Genomic DNA, 24,662 nt, shown 5'->3' on the forward strand with positions numbered 1-24,662 from the left:
AATGTTGACTGTTTATTCCTCTCCATTTGACTGCTTGACTTGCTGTGTTCCTCCAGCATTTTGGATGTGTTAATCTGGATTTCCAGCATCTTCAGAATCTCTTGTGTTACTGAAGCTTGATTATTATGTTATCATAGCCATTATTGTTCTGGCTGAGATTAGATTTAAGGTAGACTTGCAGATTTTTTTTTAGTCAGTAACCAAAACTAAGTTTTACTGATATAAGTTTTACTGTCTTCTCCTATCATTTTGGATCTCCCCCTCCCCCTTTCAAATCCCTTACTCACTCTTCCTTCAGTTAGTCCTGACGAAGGGTCTCCGCCTGAAACGTCGACTGCACCTCTTCCTAGAGATGCTGCCTGGCCTGCTGCGTTCACCAGCAACTTTTATGTTCCTCTACTGTAAAGATGAAGCCACACTCAGGTTGGAGGAACAACACCTTAGATTCTGTCTGGGTAGCCTCCAACCTGATGGCATGAACATCGACTTCTCTAACTTCCGCTAATGCCCCACCTGCCCCTCATACCCCGTTACTTATTTTTATACACACATTCTTTCTCTCACTCTCCTTTTTCTCCCTCTGAATATACCCCTTGCCCATCCTCTGGGTCCCCCCCCCCTTGTCTTTCTTCCCAGACCTCCTGTCCCATGATCCTCTCGTATCCCTTTTGCCAATCACCTGTACAGCTCTTGGCTCCATCCCTCCCCCTCCCCCTCCCCCTCTCAAATCCCTTACTCACTCTTCCTTCAGTTAGTCCTGACGAAGGGTCTTGGCCTGAAACGTCGACTGCACCTCTTCCTAGAGATGCTGCGTTCACCAGCAACTTTGATGTGTGTTGCTTGATTTTCCAGCATCTGCAGAATTCCTGTTGTTTACTGATATTAAGTTTTCTTTGTAAGCATGAACGTAGAGAAGTGTATAAATCCTGTTCAGGTAGATCAGCTTTGTCTGGTCTCCTGGTGTGCACAAGTTTCAATAATTCACCCTTTATATACATTGCCCTACTCATGACTTGATAGAGGTGTACAAGATGATAAGAGGCATAGATCACGGAGCTTTTTCCCATGGTGAAAATGATTAATTCAAGAGGCATAATTTTGAGGTGATTGGAGGAAAGTATGGGGGGGGGGGTCAGTATTTTTACACAGAGAGCGGTGGGTACTTGGAAAGCACTGCCAAGGGAAGTGACAGACAATGATACACAAGGGACATTTAATAGATAGGTAAATGGATGATAGAACAATAGAGAACTATGAAGGAGGGAAGGGTTAGATTGATAGTAGATAAGGTTCAAAGTTCAATGCAGTATCAAGGGCCAAAAGGCACGTGATACACTTTTCTATGACCAGCCTTAAAGACAGTCAGGCACTAAGACACCACAGTCCAAAATACAAAACAATGCAATTTGATAGAATAGTTCTTTATTTACAATCTGAATCACACATTTGATAAAATTATGTTGCAACGCAAAACGAAATGAATTGCTATTAAAAAAATTCTTCCGAGAAAAAGAAACAATATATTTTATATTGCCATTTTCAAAACAATCCTAGCAGAGTCTCAGCTTTGGCTCATATAGCCTTTGTGTCTGCACTCTAAAATTATTTGTAATGACTTCTTACATCTGATTGTGTAGTCCAAAGACACGAATGTATGAGGGCTTACGTTTCTTATCGCAAACATTCTGAACAACTACTTCCAAGTTGTTTTACAAAACAGACATTCATTTAACTTCCAGTTCCATTGACAGTGCAACGGACAAATAATGCACATTTAATTCTTGCATTCCAGTGGTAATGTGACAAGGTAACATGGAAAGGAACTAGCCCTATTACTGATACATAGAGCATCCTTGTGGGAGTTTCCAGCTATCAGTCTCCTCTCTGACCTGCAAATTTACTTCTAGCCAAAGTGTAAAGAGACAATCTCCATTATAAAGAAAAAAAAGTGGTTTGACAAATACTTCTATATATATATATATATAATATCCCTGAGTAACATAACACTGAAAATCCATCTGCACATGTTACCCCTGGACAAATAATAAAGCATTTGGAAATGCTATAATTGCTTATATTATCTAGTTCCTAATGAATTTTCTTTTCAATTGGACCCAAATAACAATTAGATATCTTAACATGTAGTCTTGATGCCATATCTTAGTAATATTGAGAACCATACTCCAAAGCTGATGATGGGAGCAGTGACTTCTTGGGCAGTTTACATAACTCTATCATCCAGTCACTACTATTACATTACTTAATCACACTGCATTAACTTTCCATTGAATGCTTTTTAGTTGTAGGAAGAGACATGGAACAGAGAGGTACATGCCTGCAGAAAATAATTCAGAGTTCCATTCCTCCTCACAACCCCTCTATCTCCTCCGCCATAGCTAATGAATTACAAGGCCACTTGGTGCATTTTTCGTAAACCTGCTTTCAGTTTTGTAACTCTAATCTTTAGATGATTACAGTGCGAAGAAATAACATCAATCTGGTTGTTTCCTTGGAAACATAGCTTGTTCTACACAGGATAATTTCCTGAACCATGATGCTAAAATATTAAGACGGGAGAATAAAATTCACAACACTGTGGTCATCTTAAATACAAAAAAAAAATCCACAAACTGGGAATGTGACATTCTTTCTCAAAAGCAATAAAAATTCATAATCAGCTGACCAGCAACTTCCGCTAGATTATGCATGTTCAGAAAAAAAGAGCTGGTATAAGCAGATTTAAATAATTTGCATATTATGAAATAGATGTAGGAAGTTAAATAACAATTTAAACTCTATAAGAAGGAATGATTAATCCTCTGCAGATCTTTAATTGCAATAAAATAATGCCAGCCCAGGCACCAATAATACATAACCATGATGTGAAATTATCTACAATCTATATTAGTGAATAAGCAGTAAGTAAATGTATAAACCTACAGGACTCTCACTTACACGAAATGCACTTAGTTCTGCTCTTTCAAAGAGCAACAATTAGAATGATTAAAAAGTTGTCTAAGGTTTCTTCCTGCCGCACCCACCTGCATAACGAACACATTTGGAACTATACTGAGATTCTTATTTTTATACCACATTTTCTTATGGTTACCTCTATCCTAAAGTACTTAAGAACATTTTAACTCAAGAACTCAAGAACCACAGCTATATTTACAGATTCCTAAGTTTCAGCAGGACTTTCACATCACTTAGTGCAGGTTCTTGATGCAGTCTGGTATATCCTGTGATCAGTGTGTAGAGGTCTTGGGGGTAACACAAAATCTTAGTGCTAATGCTTGCTGCAGGACTCGCTCATTTCTAGACCTGGCAAAGGTGCTGTAAGGACTGCCGTTGCTAAATGCACATACTAACACCTTTCAGAATGGAGCAGGACCACCTTAAACAGAAAGGGAGTAATCCTTATGTAATCTGCACTATGGTTTAATCCACCCTGAGAAAACACCATTCCTGAACGTCTCCTGTGCATAAAGACTTATTATGATAGAAGCCAGTGTACTATCATTTGCACAGTTATATAGTGATCTATAGATTCTGTCAGAATCTAGTTATTATAAGAACCACTGCGTCAGATGTGCTGATAATAATCATACCTGGCTGCTGATACATAGATATCAACAACACCATCAGCTTCCCACAGACGTGAAGATAAAACATGCACAATGAACAGTATATGCACCAATTTCGTAGCACCTGATATCCATTTGTAAACATTTGCTCAATTATATTATTATTGGGTGATCTGCCATGGACCAATACCATTAAGCAAGGGGTAGGTGGACCCCAGGTTGGGAACTCCAGGTTGCCATAGTAGCAAGTGCATCACCTGATTATCTGGACAGCAAGGCTGTAGACACTGTCCTGACCTAAATAGGAACAAAGATACTGGCACAGAATTAACACATTAGCTTCAGAAATCACACAGCAGCTAAGAGGGCCATGATTTGGACAGTGGCAGAGAAAATATGTATGTAAAGTCCAGATTCACAAGGACTGTGTAACATTTATGAAAACATTATTCCAAGTGCTGATGAAACTTCATAGTGTAAGTCCATCTAAACATGGATTAGTACACTGAGGATCAAGAGGCAATACTGAAGTTGTTTCAATTTGGGGGAAAAATTATTTCATGACAATACAAGTTACCTTGCAAATAGAACTGATCAAAAATGGGGAAGAAATTTCATTTGCATCTGTTCTCAAATACTACATTTGGTATTAAATTGACTATTCACATTGACTATTATTCAAACCAGCAGCTACTTGTGGAATTGTATGAAACAATTAAATTTGCTCAAGTCAGACTTGACCAAGTGTTTCATAACCATTGCCACTGAGTCAAAAGGTGTCTTATTACTCCGGTACTGGCCTCTCTTTTCCTAGTGACCTCGGAGAGGTAATGGAAATCTATGGTACTTGATCAGTGAACCTGTATGAAAGGTGAAGAAATCTGTTGGGTTTGTTGCATAGGCCTAGTGGGAAATGATGCAAGATTGGCTTTTAGTTGTCTATTGCTACATCAACCATTTTTCAGAGATTTTTAAAAATTATTTGCAAATGTTTTCAAATACATCAGTTTTATAAAAGAGTGCAAACATAGATTTTTGTTAATGGAAGGAATGTCGCTTAAACTGCTGCAAGCGATGGTGAAGTAGCTTCAGTTGCTAATATCTGGATGACAACACCGTCAAGAAATAGAATTAGTCTGTGGAAGTTAGTAGGCAGTGGCTGTTTGCAACACAACAACTCCTTGGCAAAATATTTAATGTCTTTTTTTCCTCAGCCAGAATAGCTCAAGTGTACGTTTATTTAAAATATAGGAAGATCCTCTTAAGCACAAAGGTTCAACTTCTTCAGTTCTTTTTATATAAAAAATAAATTCTGTAGGAATTTCTTCTACTCGAAGGTGGTGGTTAATAGGTCATGTGATATGAACATACAAATGCTCAAAGAATATTTTCAAAGATGTTATATATAACAGAAAAAGACAGGCACAGCAAATACATCTGGCAATAAATGCCCCAAAGTTTGTCTACACTTACAGTAGTAAAATCCTATGAATCTGAAGACAACCCCATTACTTCAGTTAGATGGGTCTCAGCAGAGATTAAAATAGAACAGATACAGCAGTACTTTATTTCAATTAGGACTTCAAGTCCATCTCAAATTCATTAGCAGCTGCTCCTGTGCAATCTATTATTGATCAACCTCAATTGGACATGATAGAACCTTACCAAAAAAATATTCATAGCAATGATACTGTTTTGGATAAATAATAAACACACCTTACAGTTCAGCTTCCTTCAGTTCCAGTCTCCTTTTAGCTGTTTCCTAATAATCAGCATTTATGAGGTAATTTTGCTGGTTCATTTCCATTTCCCAATTAGGAATCACCCACAACGTGGATCTGCAGTTTTTGTCCGTGGAGGGAGGAATGGTCCTTGAAGATCTAATAATATTTTTGCAGGGAATCTTGAGAATTGCAACTTAACAATAGATATGTTTATAGTTTGTCTAAAAAAAATCCTTGTCCGCATGAAAATCTTCAAACTTGACAGGATGTTAAAGACGGTACTTAGCATTAACAAATGGAGCAGAAATCATGCTTTAATAAATTTTCATTTAGATGAATCTGATGATATATCACATAGGAAAACAATAATACTTCAGGAGCTGCCTGTCCTTTAGATTTCACCACTAAAAAGGTGCAAGAAGAACACCTAGAGGGAACTGCTTGGAACATTAAATTAAACTTGACTAATCACTAGAAAAGGTTTTCCTATACTACATTTGAATGAAATAATGATTTAACCACTGGAATTTAAGGTAGTATCTCCCCTTTTGGCACCAGAACATTTATTATTCCTCCCTCTGTCAACCATAGCAGTTCCAACTTGTGATCTTTATCACAGTGGAAATGATCCCATGTTGTGCACTGAGCAGTTCTAAGAAAATCAATGTGCAAAAGCAAGAAACAGATACCATTTCCGAATTGTCTGTCCCATGACAACAAACTAAGTGAGAAGAGGGATGAGAGAAAAGTATTAATGGAGAAGCAGTAATACTTAAAAATTATCTTCCAGCTTACTTTTGAAAACTGCTAAAACAAATCTGGTTTCTGCTGTGTAACATTCTGACTGTCATTAATAGTGAAAGCATTTTAGCTGTCCACATAAACAGATTTGTTCTTTTTCCCCCATTATAACTCGTTATGAGCTATTCATACTTTAATTCACACTTCAATGCATTATCAGGTTTTATACTGTGTACAATATTAATTTCCACTTGTGGTCTATGATACAGGAAGCAGTCACAATCAACTAAAATATTGTACAATATTAATAATGTGCATAGCGAGACCTAGCAATTTATTTTAAGTGGCCCGTGAGGTTGATGTGCAATTTTTTGTTTAAATCTCAGTAACCAGTCAAGAATAAAACCCAAAGATGGAAATCAATGATATGTTGTAAAGGTGAAAACAAATAACCAATGGAAAACCATTTTGGCTCTTCAAGACAAAATCTGCACCGCAGCATTGCTAAAACCAATATTTAGAAACTGTATTATGCATTGGCATCTCAACCATTCTGCTCACTACCCCAAATCCTCACAATCTGTTTTAAATCTACATAAAGAAAAATCGCCTGTGCACTCTTGGGGTAGTGCCATTGTTTCCAGGTGAGATACAAGTAGTCCAGAAAAAAAAATTCAACTGTAGCACATTCAGATTCAGAGTTTAAACAAGCATCATGCCAAAACATCGGCTTTATGGCACTGTATTTTAAATTCCAGATACTTCCTATGGATTTAGTTGGAGCGAGTGAGAATGTCTTCCAGCATCTCATCCTTTTCCACTGGTGGCACGGTATTTTTCTCTTCCGCCATCATCTTCTGTTTTTTACTTACAGTTTGAGTGATGGCATCATCCTTGGTGAGTTCTTTGGCAAGAACAGACGTCATAGCATTGCCTCTTCGATTAGCTGCAGAGATAGTAAACACAGAATGTCATTGCAAAATGCACTCATTGGTCACTACATTAGGTACACCCAAACACCTGCTCGTTAATAGAAACATAACTAGCCAATCATGTGGCAGCAGTTCAAGGCATAAAGACATGGTCAAGAAGTTCAGTTATTGTTCAGACTAAACATCAGAATGGGGATGAAATGTGACCTAAGTGACTTTGACAGGGTAGTCAGAAACCACTGATCTCCTGGGATTTTCACACACAACTGTCTCTAGAGGTCAGAGAATGGTGCGAAGAAGAAAAAAAATTCCTGTGGGCAGTAGTTCTGTGGGCAAAAATGCCTTGTTAATGAGAGAATGACCACATTGGTTCAAGCTGACAGGAAGGTAATTTAAATAACCTCTTGTTACACCAACAGAATGCAGAAGAGACCCTCTTAATGCACAACGCAGTGAACCTTGAAGTGGATGGACTACAGCAGAAGACCACAAACCTTTATCTAGAGGCCACTTTATCAGGTACAGGAGGTAAATAATAATGAAGAGGCCACTGCATGTAGAACTCGGTAGTCTTTGCAATTGGAGATATGACTCCATGGAGATCCCAATATTACAGAAGTGATATTGGGATCAGTACCAGTTAGAGACCTTAAAACAATCACAACTTACTGTCAACTGCGACAACTATAAGACAACAACTGACAACCAAATATTACAGATGAAGCTGACAACAAAGACATTACTTTTGACTACTGTAAAGTCCAATGGGAAATTATATGTGTAATCACTGTAACTCTGGCGTTAATTGATCTGGGACACACACATCCAAAGAGTTACAATGGGTATACAACACACAAAATGCTGGAGGAGCTCAGCAGGTCAGGCAGCATCTACGGAGAAGAATAAATATTTAATGTTTCAGGCTGAGACCTTCATCAGTACTTAAAGTACCAGCACTCATCAATTTATGGAAAATTGCCTCATCAACTGAGGTGTTCATACTAGCGTCTGCTGCTCTTGCCAACATCACACTCTTTGATTCAATGGCTTAAGAAATTCTCCTACAGTTGATTACATTAAAAATTCTTGTACAAGCTTGTTGTGACCCTCAGCGAGCTAACAGCCCTTACTCCAAGGACCAAGTGGTGACAATATTATCAAATAGCGTCACCACCCAATGACAAAACCCTTCATCAGGTCCTGATGAAGCACCTTGGCCTGTAACACCAACTGTTTATTCCTCTCCATAGATGCTGCCTGACCTGCTGAGCTCCTCCAACGTTTTGTGTGTGTTGTATACTCTGGATTTCCAACATCTGCAGAATCCCTTGTGCTTTATCCCTCCAACCTTTTACACACAGCGCTATCATTTCCTGCAATTTAGCTGCCACACATTAAGAAATTTGGAATGAGCACTTCTTGTCACCATTGTTTATATCAGCGAGCAGGTGAATAATTATATTTGTTTCACTGATGAGGCCTGTCAAAGTTAATACACTATCAATATAAATAGAGGTTGCTTTTAACCACAATACTCACAGAGTTGGAAATAACATGCAGGCATTGACAAATTGTTAAGAGATACTGCCAGTAAAAAGTGCTGGGAGTTAGAATGTGAGTAGGGGAGGAGAAACAAGTTTAGGTGAGCAAAACCATACGTCACTCCATTTCGGGAAAAAAATTCTCACTGTCCTTGGCTTCCAGAACAAACTGGACAAAATCATAACATTATGTCAGCCAAATACCAGAATAAATAATATACATAATCAAATCACAGCTTCTGTGCTTCTGTGCATCTCTTCTCATTTAATCATCATGGTACTTCACATTTCATCACTGTAGAGGCATGTTCAGCCAAATACTCTTATTGCATATCAAAGAATATTAATTCCAGACATTACAGAGACAGAAATGATACTGTAAATTCCTGGTGAGCAATACTGATTTACCATTTCCTCCTGGATGGAGAGATCACTGCACCAGCTTAAAGAGCAGAAGATGCATGCTTGGCAAAGTGAGCATACCATGACCAGACAGGCATTTCAATGTATTGCATCCACTTCTCTAGCACAGATCTATTACCAGTTTATTATATGAACTGCTTATTGGATCAGCTGGTACACAGATTGCTTTCCTGAATGAAATAAGATGAATAACAATTGAGGAGGAGGACCCAAGAAGGTAAAGGAAATTAATAGACTCTTGCAGCTAATTGCTATTAAGTAATCCTTATATGGGGGAAGGACAATTGTCAGATTTGATGTAGATTCTGACAATACATTCATGTCACAATGATCATTTGATGAATCAGTAGAGTGTAGAGCTAATTTTACACTATCCTTCAGTAACCAGAGCACCTACTGTGAGTTGGAGAGCTCCGAGACAGGAGTGGCGTACAGGACTGGGAGCAAAGTTTAAAAGGGGAAAGCTTCGCGGGAACTCTGCTATAACCGGAGCACCAGTCTTGAGTTGGAGAGCAGGGAAGGTTCAGGCATAAAAGGGAGACACTGCGTAGTGGAGTGGTCATCAAAGCAGCTGTCATTAATGGAGCGGGCTGAAGCAGAGTGGTAGGGCTTTGGCTCATTCAGGCTTCGGTGAGGTAAGTGAACTTCATTTTTTCCTTGCATTTTTTTAATTATGAGAGGAAGCTAGTGACTAATATCAAAGAAGATACTAAAATTTTTTTTAAGTATATAAAGGGTAAAAGAGAGTCAAGAGTAGATATAGGACCAATACAAAATGACACGGGAGATATTGTAATGAGAGATGCAGAGATGGCAGAGGAACTGAATGCATATTTTGCACCAGTCTTCACAGTGGAAGATGTCTGTAGTATACCGAACATTCAAGAGTGTCAGGGAAGTGAAGTTTGTGCAGTGAAAATTACGACTGAGTAGGTGCTCAGGAAGCTTAATGGTCTGAGGGTGGATAAATCTCCTGGACCTGATGGAATGCATCCTCAGGTTCTGAAGGAAGTAGCTAGAGAGATTGCGGAAGCATTAACGATGATCTTTCAAGAATTCATAGATTCTGTATTGTACCGGATGACTGGAAAAATGCAAATGTTACTCCGCTATTTAAGAAGGGTGGGAGGCAGCAGAAAGGAAACTATAGACCTGTTAGCCTGACATCAGTAGTTGGGAAGTTGTTGGAATCGATTGTTAGGGAGGAGATTACAGAATACCTGGAGACTCATGACAAGATAGGCCAAAGCCAGCATGGTTTCCTGAAAGGAAAATCCTGCATGACCAACCTACTTCAATTTTTTGAGGAAAGTACAAGCAGGGTAGGCAAAGGAGACGCAGTAGATTTTCAGATGGCCTTTGACAAGGTGCTGCACCTGAGGCTGCTTAGCAAGATAAGAGCCCATGGAATTACAGGGGAGTTACTAGTATGGGTGGAGCATTGGCTGATCAGCAGAAAACAGAGAGTGAGAATAAATGGATCTGATTCTGGCTGGCTGCCTGACTGCTGATTTTTATGATGTATGTCAATGATTTGGACTATGGCATTAATGGATTTGTGGCTAAATTTGCCAATGATACAAAGATAGGTGGAGGAGTGGGTAGTGTTCAGGAAACAGAGCCTGCAGAGTGACTTAGATAGTTCAGGGGAATGGGCAAAGAAGTGACAAATGAAATACAATGTTGGAAAGTGTATGGTCATGCACTTTGGTGTAAGAAATAAATGGGCAGACTATTGTTTAGATTGGGAGAGAATTCAAAATGCAGAGATACAAAGAGACTTGGGAGTCCTTGTGCAAGATACCCTAAAGGTTAACCTCCAGGTTGTGTTGGTGGTGAAGAAGGCGAATGCAGTGTTGGCATTCATTTCTAGAATATAAGAGCCGGGATGTGATGTTGAGACTCTGTAAGGCACTCATGAGTCCACACGGAGTAATGTGTGCAGTTTTGGGCTCCTTATTTTAGAAAGAATATATTGACATTAGAGAGGGTTCAGGGAAGATTCACGTGAGTGATTCCAGGAATGAAAGGGTTACCATATGAGGAACGTCTGGCAATTCTTGGGCTGTATTCTCTGGAGTTCAGGAGAATGAGGGGTGGGGGTGGGGGGGTTCTCATAGAAACATTCTGAATGTTTCTAGGCCGAATGATATGGCAAAGTTATTTCCCACGGTAGGGGAGTCTAGGACAAGTGAGCATGACTTCAGGATTGAAGGACATCCATTTAGAACAGAGATGTAGAGAAATTACTTTAGTCAGAGGGTGGTAAATCTGTGGAATTTGTTGCCACGAGTGGCTGTGGAGGCCAAGACATTGGGTGCATTTAAGAGAAAGATATAGATAGTTTCTTGATTAGCCAGGGCATCAAAGGGTATGGGGAGAAGGCAATGGAGTGGGGATGACTGGAAGAATTGGATCAGCCCATGATTGAATGGCAGAGCAGACTTGATGGGCTGAATGGCCTACTTTGCTCCTATATCTTATGGTTATATGGTCTTCCACATCTATCCCCATTAGGGACACTTCAGAGATTCTTAGATCAACACGAGGATGGGAAAAAAGGGTTAGATTGATCATAGAGTAGGTTGAACGGTCAATACAACATCATGTGCAGAGGGCCTGTAATGCGCTGTACTGATCTATATTCTGTCACTCACATCTGTTGCTTTACCCACTAAGACACAAAGCTCTGGAATTCCTCTCTAAACATCACTATTTCACTGACAATTTTTTTGTTTAAGATACCTTAAAACTTCCCATTTTTGCCAAAGTTCATGGCCATCTACCTTATTTTCAAATTAATGTTCTTATTGCTAACTATAGTTTGCTGATTATCTTGTGAAGTGCTATCAGATGCTTAATTATGTTAGTGAAATTGGAAGATGTTGTAGTAGGCTCAGAGTTGCTAAGTTAGGACCATCTCTGCAAGAGTTCCAATGTGATAGGTGTACATCTGCCACTGAGAATGGCGAACATCTATTAATCTGCTATTCATAACTGTAAGCTGAACTAATTGTGCATTTAGGATTGACATTGTGGTGGTAAGTTACTAATCACCACATACCTTCAACTAATAAATTGTAGGTCGCTCTGCCACCCTAGTGGAGTACGATCTGTATTTGTATTTACTGTATGTGAAACTCTAATTATTATATACTCTCTGTGACCACTTTATTAGGTACACCCGTACAACTGTTCATTAATGCAAACATCTAATCAGCCAATCATGTGGCAGCAACCCAATGCATAAACGCATGCAGACATGGTCAGGAGGTTCAGTTATTGTTTTGGCCAAACATCAGAATGGGGAGAATATGCGATCTAAGTGACTTTGACCGTGGAATGTTTATTGGTGCCAGATGGGATGGTTTGAGTATTTCAGAAATTGCTGATCTCCAGGGATTTTCACGTACAACGGTCTCTGTAGTTTACAGAGAATGGTGTGAGAAACATAAAAACATCCAGTGAGTGGCAGTCCTGTGGGCAAAACTGCTCTGTCTATGATAGAGGCCAGAGAATAGCCAGCTTGGTTCAAGCTGACAGGAAGAGAACAGTAACTCAAATAACAATGTGCTACAACAGGGCAGAAGAGCGTGTCTGGATGAACATGTTGAACCTTGAATAAGATGGGCTACAACAGCAGAAGGCTACACTGGGTTCCACTGCTGTACCTAATAAAGTGGCCAGTGAGTATATTTAAAAGTGGATGGGCTACAGTGGATGTTTTCACTGCAACCCATCCACTTCAAGGTTCAATGTGTTGTGCATTCAGAGATGCTTTACTGCACATCGTTGTTGTGAGTAACATCCTTCCTAGACACCGCGAGGCTATAGATAGTATAAGAATGTAGAAAGGTGGAGCTTAGGAGGGTTAATGGCACCTAACGGCATCTCCTTTGCTTGCATCTCCAGAAACAGCTCTATTTCCATCTTTAATATCTCTATTTTTCCCTTTCAGGATTCTTTTGAAGACCCTGACCTGAAGTTACACACTGACTATGGTTCTTTGCAGGAATGGGACCTGCTCTCGGGGTTCCATAACTGGCCGTTGTTCAGCACGCCAAAGGCTCGGCCTAAGAGTCCAGCTCGAATTCAGAAGCCTAGGATCTCGGGGCTCTGGAGAGGGGCGGATCGAGGGTCATTGTCATAAGACCCGTGTGTCGCCGGGGGAGTCGGGATATCTGTTATGTGCCTGGAGACCTGGGATCTTTGCAATCTTCGGGCACAGAGCTCGAAAAAAGCGACGTAATGGACTTTTAACATCGTAAACAAGTGAGTTGTTTGTTATGACTCCCCGCTCGCTGGGAAAATGGAGACACCTCTTTCTCCCTTATTAAGGAGAGAGGGAACCTGTGGTATGTTGAATGCCAGGTGAAACACAAAGTCTTTGGGGTAACTGCAAGTCAGTGTCTTTGCTATTGCTTTGCCCACGCTGAGTGCTTGCTGGTGGTGCCAATGTTTGCTTTTTTTTTGCCGGTGGGGGGGAGGGGGAATTGTTGCTCACTGCTGTTTACACGCTGAAGTGGGGAGCTAAGCGGGGACTTTGGGGTTCTAACATTTAACTGTTGTTCATTCTTTGGTGCACTCCTCTGTTTTCATGGATGGTTGTGAAGTAAAAGCATTTCAGGATGTATATTGTATACATTTCTCTGACATTAAATCATACCTTTGAACCTTTGAAAGGAGTTGGGAGAAAAGTGTAAGCTTGGAATTTACTTTTATTTTCCTCTCAAATCTGTTTCTTCAAATGTTTTCAAAGGTAATTTCAATCCTTCGATGGCTAAGCCTCATGGCAGGGATACTCCATTATTACCCATGGGACTGAGCAGGGGATTTGGAATAATGCATTAGAGGAAAACAAATCAAATTACAGTAAGGTTGGGAAGGATTTATTAAACAACATACGATCATGGAGGCCAAACATTCAATCTGTCATCCTAGGAGAACCTTGGTTGAAAATGTAAAGCGAGCCACTTCCACACTGACAGATTATCTTTGAGAGTGAGTAATGGAACCATTAACAAACAGGTCCAGAGGTTACATTAGGTATTTAGTAAACACAAATCTTTCTTTTGATTATGTTTGTTAGTAACTGAACCCACAGTAACGGCAGCAGAATAAGGACGACCTGGAATTTATGGACATCAATTGCCAGAGTCCAAGAGTTATACAGTATGGAATAGGCCTTTTGGCCAAGTTCATCCATACCCACTGTAGTACCTTCCTGAGCACGCCCCATTTGTCTGCACTTAGCCCACATCCCCATTGAGAGAAAAAATAAATCAATCATGATCAAAGGGTGGAGCTGACTCAAAGGGCGTAATTCTGCTCCTATGCCTTATGGTCCTATGGTCTAAATAATCGGTACCTTAAAACTGTGATCTTTACCTAGTAAAATGATTGAGGGTGCATGGTAAACTATCTCTATCACCCTCACCTTCAATAGTTAACAACTTAGAATTAGGACATCAGGATGGTTTAACTGGGTGTCAATAGACAAGAGTGGATGATCCTTTTGGATTGTTTTATAGTGATTCCTGCTGCCGACTGTACACCCATTCACTTCAAACAACTAAGAGCTTTGGACCCTTCATGGACAAGTGTTGCCCTGACTTTGTTCGTTTGTGCACATGTCAGCTATCTAGGAAAGATAGGATGGCCCTGGACAGGGTCCCGCAGAGGCTCACAAGAAAGATTCCAGGAATGAAAGGCTGAAAAACTTAACATATGAGGAGCTTCTGGTGTCTTTGGGTCTGTACTTGACGGAGTCCAAAAGGGCTAGGGGAGGTGCGGGGGAGGCAGAACCCTACAGAATACTGAAAAGCATTGCTTCAGCAAGATGGTGTTGAGTCTGTGGAATTCGTTATCACAGTGAGCAGTGGAGGCCATGCCTTTGGGTGCACATAAAGCAGAGATTGATAGGTTCTTGAAGATTAAAGGTAACGGGCAGAAGGCATGGGAATGGGATTGAAAAATATAGCCATGATTGAGCAGTAGAGAAGACTTGATGAGCTAAATAACCTAATTCTGCTCCTGCATCCCATGATTTAAGATTCTGAAGAGCTGTTGGTGTCAATGAAAATACAGTTCAGCAAGTTCAACATGAAGAAAGAAATCCATTGAGGGGGAAAAATCCTTGCTCCACCGAAATGAAACCAACTCACACTAAATAACCAGGGACCCCTAATGACTGATGAGTTTTTATCTACCGGTGGATATTTCAACCTTAACCTGCCAATTGGGATGAATGGGACAATGTACCTGGGGAACTTGATCGAATAATGGTGCTACCCAAAAATAAGGCACCAGAATATTAAAATGACAGGCACCACGTGTAGTATATTTGACTCTTGGTACTTTGACTTGTTACTCAAATGACGTTACTCAAAAACACATTTGCCAGTATTAGTGAAATGGTTAAGATTGTAGAGCAGGGATCTAGAAGAAGCACAAATACATTCTCATTTTCCTTTTACCAGTTCGCTGTCATCACTGATATCAGAGAGAGACAACATTGAGTCTGAAGGAAAGAAAGAAAAAGAAAATGTTATTTATAGTGCAGGAGATTTACAATAGGCACGGAATTAAGATGAGTTTCCAGGATATACTGGTTTTGCTTCAAAAGAAAAGGGAGGGAAAGAAGAAACTATCAACCTGATCAATTGTCATTATCTCAAAAAAAAAAGCTGCATTAGTGTAATCAAATAAAATCTAAAAGGAGTTGTTTCCCCCTCATAACAGGAAAATCATTTAAAATGTCTACACAAGTTGGTGCTAAAAATACCATTTGTAATATAGCAGAAGCACAATAGACACAAACAAATTCAACTACTTTAAGACTAATTACATCCTGTCACTGCGATACTGCAAATTGAGCCAGCTTCATGGAAAGTAGTAACTATCAATGAATATCGCCATTTTCGGTTTACAGAGTCTAATTCGAGTTTCTATTTCTGCCCCACCTAATCTTCATACTTCTCACCTTGTGGAAAGAACAGTTTTACGGGTGTCGACTACTGTACAGTAAGGTGGTAAAATGTTCTTGCACATTTCACTGCATGTCCACTAGTATAATAAATCAGAGTGCAAACATATTCTAAATTTCTTTTGCCAACCTTACAGATTGGTGCTATCCTGGTGCAGATGATTGACTTTGGTTTATGATGATTAAAACTGGATCTTTCATTTTGCTGACATAAACTTGGACAGTTCATCATTTACTACCCTAGAAAATATATAGCAGCATACCCAAAATGCTGGAGGAACACAGTAGGTCTGGTCGCATTTATGGAAGGAAATAACCAGTCAACATTTCGGAGCCTTAGGTCCCACACCACCAAGGTTAGTAACAGTTATTACCCTTGAATCATCAGGCTCTTGAACCAGAGTGGTAACTTTACTCAGCTCAACACAGCACCTGATTCCACAATCCATTGACTCACTTTCAAGGATTTTACAACTCATTTAGAATTTAAATAACACATTTATTTATTATGCTTATTTTCCTATTTGCAGTTTGTCATTTTTTGCACATTGTCTGTATGTCCGTCTTTGTTCATGTGCAGTTTTCACTTATTCTATTGTATCTCTTTGTATCTACTGTGAATGCCCGCTACCAAATGAATCTTAGGGTGACATATGCATACATGATAATAAATTTACTTTTACTCCTGATGAAGGGCCTCAGTTCGAAATAGTGACTGATTATTCCTCTTCATAGACACTGCTTGACCTGCTGATTTCCATCAGCATTTTGTGTGTATTATTCTGGATTTCCAGCACCTGCAGAATCTTTTGTGTCTGTGAAATATACATGTTTGGCAATGGTTCCAGAATTAGTTTCGCAAATGTCACCTTATAAAAGTCCCTTCTTTTGCTTCAGCCCAAAGTACTCTGGCTGCAAAAGTGTCAAAATTATTTAGCTTGCTGGCTAAAATGAGTTAAAATATTCACAGTAATAGCTTAGAAATTACTCTTCTGGTAAGGTCTGATAACATAACATCAAATAATAAGATCATCATAACTGCATCTTTATAGCACTCAAGCTTTGAGAAACTTGTGCAGATTTATAGCTTGTGGAAATGGATAAATAAACAACTTCAATGAATATTTAATAATTACATTCACTGGACATTCAACTCTCTCAGTAATTTTGTTCTCAGTATGTTGGAAATGGAGTTTGAAGAGATTCCACAGTGGCTCTGTTGGAATTCATATTAGAATCGATCTCCAAAGGGCTCCTCAATTAAGGGTTGAAAGATCAAGGTCTTTAATTAATGAAGGATCAAATAAAAAAATATAGTCATGGTTAGTTTCTGTATTGCTCACAGATGTGTGCAGCCACTGACAGACTGCACTAACGGCAGAAATGTGAACTTTAATGGCCTACAGATGCCCAAGGTTAGCTGTTCCATGTGTACCAAAGGGAATTTTTGAGATATATGGATTACATCATCAACTCTACAGTGATTGATTCCGGCACAAAGCACAGTAAGTTGTAGAAAATAAAAATCTGTGCTCATTATTCTTAGGAACAAGACAGTTAAAAATCCATACATAGAAAAGGCAGTACTAGAACCATGCTGACAAATCAGTATTTCTAATATCTTATCCTAAAGTGACAAGTAAATTGGATGTACTGATGAAACTTTGAGGAAAATTTCAGTTACTTACAGTACTGTGCAAATGTCTTAGGCACATGTAAAATGTACAGTGGCATGCAAAAGCTTGGGCACCCCTGGTCCAAATTTCTGTTACTGTGAATAGCTAAGCGAGTAAAAGATAACCTGATTTCCAAAAGGCATAAAGTTAAATATGACACTTTTCTTTAATATTTTAAGCAAGATTGTTTTTTTATTTCCATCTTTTACGGTTTCAAAATAACAAAAAAGGAAAAGGGCCCAAAGCAAAAGTTTGGGCACCCTGCACGGTCAGTACTTAGTAACACCCCGTTTGGCAAGTATCACAGCTTGTAAACGCATTCTGTAGCCAGATAAGAGTCTTTCAATTCTTGTTTGGGGGATTTTTTCCCATTCTTCCTTGCAAAAGGCTTCTAGTTCTAGATTCTTGAGCCGTCTTGCATGCACTGCTCTTTCGAGGTCTATCCACAGATTTTCAGTGATGTTTAGGTCGGGGGACTGTGAGGGCCATGGCAAAACCTTCAGCTTGCGCCTCTTGAGGTAGTCCATTGTGGATTTTGAGGTGTGTTTAGGATCATTATCCTGTGGTAGAAGCCATCCTCTTTTCATCTTCGGCTTTTTTACAGACGGTGTGATGTTTGCTTCCAGAATTTGCTGGTATTTAATTGAATTCATTCTTCCCTCTACCAGTGAAATGTTCCCTGTTGCTCTGCCTCAACACAAGCCCAAAGCATGATCGATTCACCCCCGTGCTTAACAGTTGGAGAGGTGTTCCTTTCATGAAATTCTGCACCTTTTTTTCTCCAAACATACCTTTGCTCATTGCAGCCAAAAAGTTCTATTTAAACTTCACCAGTCCACAGGACTTGTTTCCAAAATGGATCAGGCTTGTTTAGATGTTCCTTTGCAAACTTCTGACACTGAATTTTGTGGTGAGGACGCAGGAAAGACTTTCTTCTGATGACTCTTCCATGAAGGTCATATTTGTGCAGGTGTCGCTGCACAGTAGAACAGTGCACCACCACTCCAGAGTCTGCTAAATCTTCCTGAAGGTATTTTGCAGTCAAACGAGGGTTTTGATTTGCCTTTCTAGCAAACCTACGAGCAGTTCTCTTGGAAAGTTTTCTTGGTCTTCCAGATCTCAACTTGACCTCCATCATTCCTGTTAACTGCCATTTCTTAATTACATTACGAACTGAGGAAACGGCTACCTGAAAACGTTCTGCTATCTTCTTATAGTCTTCTCTTGCGTTGTGGGCATCATTTATTTTAATTTTCAGAGTGCCAGGCAGCTGCTTAGAGGAGCCCATGGCTACTGATTGTTGGGACAAGGTTTGAGGAGTCAGGGTATTTATAAAGCTTTGAAATTTGCATCACCTGGCCTTTCCTAATGATGATTGTGAACAAGACATAACCCGAACAAGCTAATGAAGGTGCCCAAACATTTGCATGGTGCTCCTTTCCTTTTTTTCCCACTCTAAAATTGTACAAAACAAAAATAATACACTAATCTTGCTTAAAATGTTGAAAAGAATGTTTCATCTTTAACTTTATGACTTTTGAAGATCAGATCATCTTCTACTCAATTAACTATTCACAGTAACAGAAATTTTGATCAGGGGTGCCCAAACTTTTGCAAGCCACTGTAAATCTATAAGGTGAAGATGCCTTCAAAACTAATGAGATAAAAAGTTTCTAAATGTAAAGAATACAACTAAATGAAACCTATATTTGGTGTGACCACCCTCTGCCTTTAAAACTGCAACAATTTTCTTAGATACACTGCCCTGCAGTTTTATAAGAAAATCGGCTGGTAGGTTGTTTCCAAGCATCTTGGAGAACCTGGGACAGTTCTACAGATTTTAACTGTCTGACTCACTTCTGTCTCTCCAGATTTTCCCAAACAGCCTCGATGATGTTGAGATCAGGTATGTTGACAATACTGTCTGCAGTATTGTCTGACAGAGAGAAAGAAAAAAGTAAAGATATGAAAAAATGTATTTTGACATGTTCCTGTAATGAGCAGAATTGGGAGTAATAATCTGTGATAATATGGTTTTGGTGTGAAACCACTGAATATTCCGATTATATTATAGGGCACAGAATTTGCTCCTGCATGCTTGAGCTGGAGCCCTGTGTTTACTGAAGTGACACCGGGAAATGTTGGAAGCTCCATACTGAAGTCTTGGCATGTGTCGGAAAAATCTTGGCCTATATAATTCAGTAGAATGAAATATTTATGATACTGTGGGGAAAAAAAAGTGAGCTGAATTCCAGGAGTGGAGAAATAGAAAGATGTGCCCATTTCTTACATCAGCGAGGGGATAAACAGTGCTTTAGTTTATGGAATATGAAGTGAAAGTCTAGAGATGTGAGTCAAATCAAATTAATTTAAATTCAGTTACATAAATCTGGAACTAAAATAATAATTTCAATATATGTAACCATGAAATTTGTAAAAATCCATGTGCCTTACTCATGTCCTTCAGTGAAGAACCCTACGACTAAATAATCAATTTCACAGTGCAACAAGAGCAAACATTGCTGCTATTGCTGCTATTACAAGTTCAACAGCTGGAGTATAGAAAATAATGGGATGTGTGTTTCAGCAGTAGTTGGATGGCTATAATTCTTTTTAGTCCAACAGGAGCGGAGCACAATCTATTCTTTCAATTAGTTCTAAAAACATACACTCAGTAGCTACTTTGTTAGGTATATCTGGTTATTAATGCAAAAGCTAATCATGTGGTAGCGACTCAATTCATTAACAGCATGTAGATATGGTCAAGAGGTTCAATTGTAGTTCAAACCAAACATCAGAATGGTGAAGAAATGTGGTCTAAGTGATTGACTGGGGAATGGTTGTTGGTGCCAGACGGAGTGGCTTGAGTATCTCAGATACTGCTGATCTCCTGGAATTTTCACCCACAACAGTCTAGAGTTTACAAAGAATGGTGCAGAAAACAAATAAAATCATCCAGTAAGTGTCAATTCTCTGGGCAAAAATGCTTTGTTAATCAGAAAGGTCAGAGAAGGATGGTGATTCTAGTTCAAACTGACAGGAAGGTGATGGTAACTCAAATAATGACACATTACAATAGTGGTGTGCAGAAGAACAGCTCTGAAAGCACATGTCAAAGCTTGAAGTGGCTGGACTACAGCAGAAGACCACAAACGTACACTTAGTGGCCACTTTATTAGGTACAGGAGATTCCCAATAAATTGGCCACTGAGTGTAGATGCTAATTAAATTAGTGATGCACATTGAGCAGTGGTGCTGTGATAGACTGGTGGGCAGATGAAAAAGGCTACCAGTGTTTGATGTGAGCTTGCTTGCATGGATTTCCCTCTACCAACTCAATAACAGAGCAATGGGATGCAGTGATAGGTTACATTGTAGATTATTGAGAGAGGAGGAGATGGAGGCATGTTGTGGTTGACAAGAGGCATCACCAGTAAACACATGCAGCAGGATCAGGCCACGTGGGCTTTTATACTTTGTCTGTCATTCAGTAAGAACACAACTCAGGGTAACTTTTCTGGCTGATCGCCATATTGTTTGATTCCTCAGCAGGAAATGGATGTATAGCTCATTCGCTCAGAATCAGTTTCAGATTTATCTATTACATGTACTTCGAAACATATAGTGAAATGTGTCATTGGCGTGAAGACAACAAACCCAAAGGAGTGCTAGGGACCGCCTGCAAGACCCCACACATTCTGGTACTGATCCAGGATGGCCACAATGCTCAGCAGAATAGACAGAACACAACAACCGGAACACACTAAGTCACAGGGCAACAACAATGCAACAAGACACATTGCTTCCTTCCTAGCAGCTGCACAGTTCTACAACCCTAGGACTGGCCACCTTGCCAATTAAAGCATCATGGAAGATTGAAAACATTGAGGTGAGTGCAGACGGTGTTCAGTGCCAACAGCCTCTCACTTGCTGCCAGAGGAAGGTGTCTGCACGTTACAATCTCTCTCTCTTTCTCCCTCACTCTTGCTCGCTGATACCAAGGGAAGGTCCCTGCGTGTGAATAGTCTCTCTCTCTCGATGCTGTTGGAGGACGGTTCTAAAGTTCTGGGTCTGGGTTTGTGGATTGGACTGTAGTTCCTGGTCATTCCTTTTTCTGTTGCTATTTTGGGCAACTGAATCGGGGAGGCCTGTAGATAATGAACACTAACCTAAACTGAACATGGACTCTTTCGATTTAGTGTTTTATATTCTGCGATTGCACTCGTTTTTTTCTTGTTGCCATCTGTGTGATTTTTTTTGCACGTGGGGGGATTGATCTTGTTGCCGTTTGCATGGGGGGGCAATGTTCTTGTCGTTGTTTGCGCGATTTGTTTTTTTTTTGTGCGTGAGGGGATGGAGTTGATGTTTTTCTTTTGAATGGAGTTCCATGGTTTTTTTATTGTTTCATGGCTGTCTGTGGAGAAGAAGAATCTCAGGGTTGTATACTGCATACATATGTTGAAAATAAATGTACTTTGAAACCTCCTTCAGCCTCCAGCAGACTTGTGGATTCACAGACCTAGTCTCTGGTCTCATTCATATCAGATAGGAGATTGAGAACTAAGCACAATAATTTCACTCCACTTTCAACAATTTGAACCCTAATATGAGCAATGGAAAAAAGAACAATCACTAAAATCCCATTGTGCAACAGGACTGTGAAAGCACAAGCTTCATTTAATTAACACAAGAGATACCCTGCAGATGCTGGAAATCCAGAGCAACACACACAAAATGTGAAGCAGCATCTATGGAAACGAATAAACAGTCAGTCAGTGGTTCAGGCCGAGATGCTTCATTATGACTGGAAAAGAAGGGGGAAGAAGCCAGAATAAGAAAGTGGGGGGAGGGAAAGGAGTACTTCATTTTATTTCCATTTGAACAAAATATAATTTATGAGCACTTCCCCTGGAGAATTCTTTAAAGTGAATCATAAAACCAGAGCTGGGTTCTGCAGCAAATTAAAGGCTCCCTCTTGAGTGCAAATGTGCTTTGAACAAAGGCTGCTGTTTCTCAGCTTTGAGGAAACCAGAATCATGGAATCTGATCCTTACATCCTGTACAATAAAAATGCAATTCAACTTATGTAGAAACTGCAAAACAGTGGGATTATTAGTGGGAAATTGCACCCTTTTTAATACATTACATGTGGTGTTTGCTATTTTCAGAGGAGGACTAATGGAATAAGATCTCCAATAGCAACGTAACTACAGAAATCGATTTGTTCCATCCCAATTAACCACACCCTGCAATCACCCAACATTACACTCATTAGTCAGCAAGGACCAAAATCTTGTTAAAACTAAATTGTAAGAAAATTAAGCTATCATTTTGGAATACTGGTTTTCAGATTACAATTTCTTTCAGTGAACAAACTAGAAGAGTTGAACAAATTGCAGTGTGTCAGTTAATTTCTTCACATACTCCACTTTAACAGTGAATTCCATTTGTAAAACCAAATATAAATAAGGCCTCGTGTGAACCATTCTCCAAAAGGTGTTGGCTCATGTTCAGTACGAATGCTATTGGCTCACAGTCACAGTGGGATTTAAGTCCCCCACCACTTCAAAATCTTTATCTCTCTGTTGGGACTTTCTACTATTTTGGTTCTGTAATCTGGAAACTCTTGCACAGATGGGGTAGGTGGTGTTGGGTGGTGATGTCAAAAATGTGTATTCCTTCTGCCGTTTATTGTGCATTGTCGTTGAATAGACTCACGTTTTTCAATACAAATCAGAACACCTTTTCTCCACTTTGAGTAGCTGTGGGCCAGAATAGGGAGAGACATTGTTCGAGGAGGCTTTGAGCACATTCTTGGTTCTTTTTTCCGTGTGCACCTGACAATTTCTTTCTGTGACACAGCTCGGCAGAGTGTGTCTGTTTCATTCAAGTATACAAATGGGATCCTTACTGACAAGGCCTCAACATTGGGTAGAGGTCACCAACATCAATTTGACTAAATTAGGAAGATTTGGCAAAAATAATGTTGGTCATACTTTGCCTTAGAATGCCAACTGCAAGTAATCTAGGTCTCCGAAGCATATAGAATGGCAGAAGTCACTTCTGACAGGCACAAGTTCTGTGACTCTTTTTCTGAAGCGACCAAAGTCTTTGCTGGTGCATTGGAGGTGATGGTGAATGACTGCCTTTGCTGAGGGATGGCTGCTGAGATTTGGGAATTGGTCCACATTTTCCAAGGTCTTGCTGTGTATCTTTATTGTCACAGAGCAGTGACATACAACAATGAACAGGTTGGTAGAGAACCTTTGTCAACTGTTTCCTACACTCCATACATGCTGCCTGACCTGCTGAGTTCTTCCAGAAATTATATTTCAAGCATCTGAAGAATATTTTGCATTTACCATTAGAATAATTATTTGTCTTTCACCATTTCAGTCCCCAGGCAAGCTCGTTGTATGCAAATTGATTGCTGCTGCACTTGCAAAACAAGAAAAGGCATCTTGGTGCATTTGGAGGTCATGAAAGATACTGTATACATTCTCTTTTCCTAAATCTCACTTTACACTGAATCATCAAGTAAAAAGTGAGTGTAATTGCTTGAAGAGTAAGATAAAGGCAAATAAGGTTAGCACATTTAAACCACAGAACACAAAGGCACAGTAGGGACCCTTCAGCCCAACAAGTTGTGCTGACTTTTAACCCAGTCTAAGATCAATTTTGGGTGTATAAGGTGTCAGGGAGGGGTAGCACTTCTGGTGGGGGAACATGTCGCGTCCTTTTCAAGGTGATTGGTCCACCTTTGGACCCCACCTGGCACTCAGCTCTCACCTGTGGCTCCCCGTAGCTGTTCGCATGCGACAGCGGCCACACCCCGGGCAACAGCTTCGTCAAGCCGGCTAAACCAGGTGAGGGTAGCTGACGGGTCTTAGACCCTCAGTGAGATTAGGAGTTGTTTATCCCAGCATGTGAAGACAGACTCCGGCGGATTCAGCAGACGAGACCAATGGGAGGTTCAACAGTCAAGAAGGTGGTCTCTGCAAGCGTCGTGGAACGTATAGAGCACGACAATACACAGAAGACGTCCTGATCATCCAC

General features: G+C 39.9%; 1 protein-coding gene across 1 annotated transcript in view; it reads right to left on the reverse strand.

The window, feature by feature from the left end:
• Positions 1 to 1,411: 1,411 nt before the first annotated feature.
• Positions 1,412 to 24,662, reverse strand: part of LOC140200616 (protein diaphanous homolog 1-like) — a 460,372-nt gene continuing 437,121 nt past the window's right edge. The window contains exon 28 of the mRNA XM_072264176.1: positions 1,412 to 6,995. Coding sequence (XP_072120277.1) covers positions 6,823 to 6,995 — 173 coding nt within the window. The 3' untranslated portion in view covers positions 1,412 to 6,822. The remainder of the gene's footprint in view (positions 6,996 to 24,662) is intronic.

The sequence above is a fragment of the Mobula birostris genome, chromosome 7, assembly GCF_030028105.1.
Source record: "Mobula birostris isolate sMobBir1 chromosome 7, sMobBir1.hap1, whole genome shotgun sequence".
Classification (NCBI taxonomy): Eukaryota; Metazoa; Chordata; class Chondrichthyes; order Myliobatiformes; family Myliobatidae; genus Mobula; species Mobula birostris.